Consider the following 4,258-nt stretch of genomic DNA (forward strand, 5'->3'; position numbering starts at 1 on the left):
GGTGAGGGGGCTCACCCCCTGTTCATAACACACGGTTGGCGGTCGGTGAGCAGTTGCATTGTGCATCGCCTGCTTTGTATATTGTTATTGTTGTTCTCATTTTTACTATTACTGTTCTATTTTGTTTTATTTCAATTATTAAACTGTTTTTATCTCAATCCGGGAGTTTTCCCACTTGTGCCCTCCCGATTCTCTCCCCCATCCCACCGGAGCGGGGCAGAGGGGGTGAGCGAGCGGCTGCGTGGGGTTTATTTGCTGGCTGGGGTTAAACCATGACACCAAGTCAAGCAAAGGGTACACCATCTTGCACTAAATGAGAAACAAAGCTGTGTCTTGGAAGCACATATTGAAAGATCAGGGAGTCCATTTACTGTTAGTAGCTGTACACTAAGTTCTCAAAGTTGAAGACTTAAGTTTGCATTTGATCAAAAGTACACTAATAAATTCTCAACTCCACTGATAAATTCTCACAAGAGGGTTATTTTGAAGGAGCACTATCTGTAGTTTGTCAGAGCTCCTTTGCTTATATGGGAACAAGTAAAACATCTTGCACCTCATTCAACACAAAGTTTAAGTTATCTCTAAAATCCACCTCAAGCTCATTACTTAAGCTTTTTAATACTTTATGTTTAACTTAAAATCATGAGTACCTTTAAGGATTTTGCAACAAGGTTAAAGTCAGCTTCTGTGAATACTATTAATTCCATCAAATGCTCTTTTCCTTGCAGAAAATATGCTCCACAGTAGAAGCCAGTGAACGATCTGTAGAGAAACTCTTAGCAGAGGTGAGCCAATTAAAAGAAGAAATAAAGAGGAAAAAGCAACAAAGTTGTTCAGGTGAGTTAAAGAAATGCAATGCCAGTCTTAGTAAGACTTCCAAAGTTGATTCAATTGGCAGAAGGACAAAATACTTCTGAACTTGAGGCAGCCAAAGTAGTAGTGGTAGAAGTGTGCAAGAGGGACTAAAACTCTAGCTTTTTTTTCTTCCAGGAGAAGACAGAGACTACCCAGGAGAGCCAAAGGAGAATGTTCTCCTTTGTCAGGCACTGCAAACATTTTTCCCCAATTCTGGACTTCAGACATGTATTGTTTCCTTCAAAGGCCGACAGATATCCAAGAACTGCTGTAACATTGACCATAATATTAATGTCATGGACAAACTGACTCTCATAGTAGAGGAAAGAGACTTCACTGAAGCTGAAACAAGACACCTAACCAAGCGTAAAGTCAGAGGGACCACAACAGGATCAAAGTCATTCAAGAAATCAAGATCGCTGCAGCTTCACCAAAAATTACTTCAAGACCAAGAGGACAGTGACCAGGAAAGGAAGCTTACTCTGAGTAGCACTGAAACAGATGAGGACATGTTGGAAAAAATTAGAGACACAAATGAATACCCACACTCTCCTACTTTCTGATCTGTTAATGATTTGTCCAGATGACTTTGCACCAAAAGTTACTGCCAGCGTATTCAAGTGACATATCAATTTATAGCACCGCAGGGATAAAAAAATGCATTTTTGCAAGACATACAGGTTTGGGTTTTTTTTCCTCCAATGCCTGAATCCTGTTTGGCATAGAGCCAAGTCCAGATGACATTCCCTCATTTTGCCTTCCAGAGTTAAATCGGTATATGCTCTCTCAGGGTTTAAAGACTATGCTAGCAGTATGTTAGCGGTCATAACCATGTCCCATACTGCCTCAGAGTAATACAACTTCAAGCTGCTGTTGAAGAAGCAGTACTGCCCTTCCCTCAGCAGGAGCTGAGGCAGGGAGCATCAAATGAACACACGTAACATGCTTAACAGAATTAGCTGTCAACATAAATTGCCACAATTTAAATACTTTAATTTATCCTTGGCTATCCACCATTTGTTTATTTCTCCCCCCTTCCAATCCAGCAAGGGAAAAATAGCCACCTGAACTTTAGCAAGACCTGTGAGCAGAGGAAGTGGTACATACAGTTGCCACTTTCTACTACTGCTTTCATCTTTCGTACTTCCTTCAGACAATTTTAGAGACTTGACACTTAATAAAAAAAGAAACTGACCTCCACCCTTCAGTCAGTGGTGCATTATGCTCGCCAACCACATTTCCAGTAAACAAGTATATAAATGTGAAAAGTAGTTTTATTGTTTATTTCTTTATAGTATATTACTCTGGATACTTGACATTACATATCTTGGGGTCTGTGAGAAATGATGGGTTCTTAAACATAACTGGCATAAATCCTGTAAAGAGATAAGATGGAGGGGTTTTTTAATAGGAAAGTAGGCTTGACTTAGAAAACTCAAAAGCATAATCATACTTACCAAGCACATGAGCTCTTTTAATGGCTTTTGTAATTTCCTTCTGCTTCTTGTTGCACAAGCCTAAGGAGAGAAGTCATTTTCAGTCTCTTAAATAAACAGTAACTAAACCATTAGTTTAAAGGGTGAAAGCGATATTACTGACAATTCCCTCTAGCTTTGTCTAAGTCTTTCTAGAAAAATGCAGGTGTGCTTATACTGTTAAATACAAAAAACTCATATAATTTAAGGGATATTTTCATTCCTTAATGAAGGCTACTAAGTCAGAGGAATACTATTACAAAATGTATAGGGTTGGCAGTAGTTACTTTTCAAAAGATAGCTGATACACTGTTACTTGAACTCACAAGAACATGAATATTAACTAGTAAATGGTTTAATTTAATACTTCACATACCTGTTATATGCCTGCCATAAATGCAGCCAGTATGAGGAGAAACAAACTGAGAAAGAAGCTATTTAAAATTAAGAAATCCAAAGTTAGTTAAGAACTTTTTTTAGAGAGCTTTAGTTTATTTTACTACTTGCATTCTATTTTTCATTGTTTGATCTGTTTTTACAAAACTCAGTTCTACCTGGAGATGAGAAAAAGTATAGCTTGGAGTTAAGACAGTATTTTATATGCCATAACATTTAAGTTATGTGACAGCAGAATTGGAATTGAGGACTCTATTTGGTAAATAAAAAAGTTGTAACACCTGCACATAAGACTAGTAGATTGAACAGCTTATCACAACTACATTATTTGACAGTAATCTGCACACACTCTTACTCATAAGTTTTAAACTCCTACATACATTAATTAATTTTTCATTTTTTATCCTTGTGGCCTTCCTACACACACATTTAAAAATAGTAAACCAGTTACCTTCATCTAAGGACAGGAATTTTCAAACTCACCTGCACATTCTTGTAGTCCACATTTATTCCACATAAGACACATTTTTTAGGAGGCTCTTTATAGGGGTTCTCCATTTGTATGGGCTGAAATTAGAGAATTAACATCTGTAAGCTTCACAAGAAAATAAGGAACATCTGTTATTTTTATCCTTTGGGCAAAATATGCTTTGAAACAAAAAGAGGTATTTAGTGCATCATTGAAGTTTTTCAATAACTTTCTTATTTATTCCTCTAACACACTGATTGGTACCTAGCAATCTAAAAGACTTCTCACAGCTTTACAGCCTTTTATATCTTAGTAATAATGACAATGTAACAAGTCAATTAAAGCAAGCAATAAGACAGTGCTTACACCCTTTACTTAGAAGGCAGTATCTACAGAAGCTGCTAGTAAGGTAGTTCTGTCTGATAAGTCACAAGAAAATTCTGAAAATAATTTCAAAGCAAATGGCCTGAGGGAGCTTCTGTCTGCTCACACACTAACAGAGTCCCAAATATCTCCCAAGCCCTGAAAGGCTCCTTGAACTTCAGAACACACCTAGCACGAAATCCTTGCAAGATATGAGTGAAAGGAGAAATTTCATTTTTGCAGACATAGGTAGAATTTGGGCACAAAAAGAATAAACGTTTTTGCTGGTACCAGACAACACATTTTTATGTGTTAACAACCACGTCTAATGCATTCCCTTAAGTCTTTTTCTCAGCTACATACAGGAAATCAGTTAGTGCTGCCAAAGGTTTTGCTACACATTCGAGTTACTGAGACAGCTGGTTTAAGTGACCACAGTTAAAATACTGGATATCAAGGGCGCCTTAACTTCAACACCTGGTGACCTCCCTCAGCGCCGGATTCCTGCTCTGTAACACACCAAGCTACCGAATTCAGTTTTTTTTAGGAGCCTGAGCTAAATAAAGACAAAAGCAAGGCGTTTTCAGACAGCTCCGCTGCCTGACCGGAGCTCCTCTTGGTGAGGGTGACAGCGGCCTGAGAGCAGGCAGGAAAGACGGAGCTCACCGCGGGCTGCGCTCAGGGGGAGCCTCACCTGGTC

General features: G+C 38.5%; 2 protein-coding genes across 2 annotated transcripts in view; one reads left to right on the forward strand and one right to left on the reverse strand.

Annotated features, from left to right (window-relative positions):
• Positions 1-1,418, forward strand: part of FAM175A (family with sequence similarity 175, member A) — a 6,167-nt gene extending 4,749 nt beyond the window's left edge. Inside the window, exons 7-8 of the mRNA XM_009581732.1 lie at positions 729-837; positions 991-1,418. Coding sequence (XP_009580027.1) covers positions 729-837; positions 991-1,418 — 537 coding nt within the window. The remainder of the gene's footprint in view (positions 1-728; positions 838-990) is intronic.
• Positions 1,419-2,154: 736 nt separating this feature from the next.
• Positions 2,155-3,293, reverse strand: MRPS18C (mitochondrial ribosomal protein S18C; the record flags this gene model as incomplete). The annotated part of the gene is made up of 4 exons (XM_009581733.1): positions 2,155-2,231; positions 2,313-2,372; positions 2,707-2,764; positions 3,210-3,293. Coding segments are annotated over 4 exons (279 nt in total), but the record flags the coding sequence as incomplete, so codon positions are not given.
• Between the last annotated feature and the right edge of the window lie 965 nt (positions 3,294-4,258).

Source organism: Fulmarus glacialis, unplaced genomic scaffold (assembly GCF_000690835.1).
Source record: "Fulmarus glacialis isolate BGI_N327 unplaced genomic scaffold, ASM69083v1 scaffold37397, whole genome shotgun sequence".
Classification (NCBI taxonomy): domain Eukaryota; kingdom Metazoa; phylum Chordata; class Aves; order Procellariiformes; family Procellariidae; genus Fulmarus; species Fulmarus glacialis.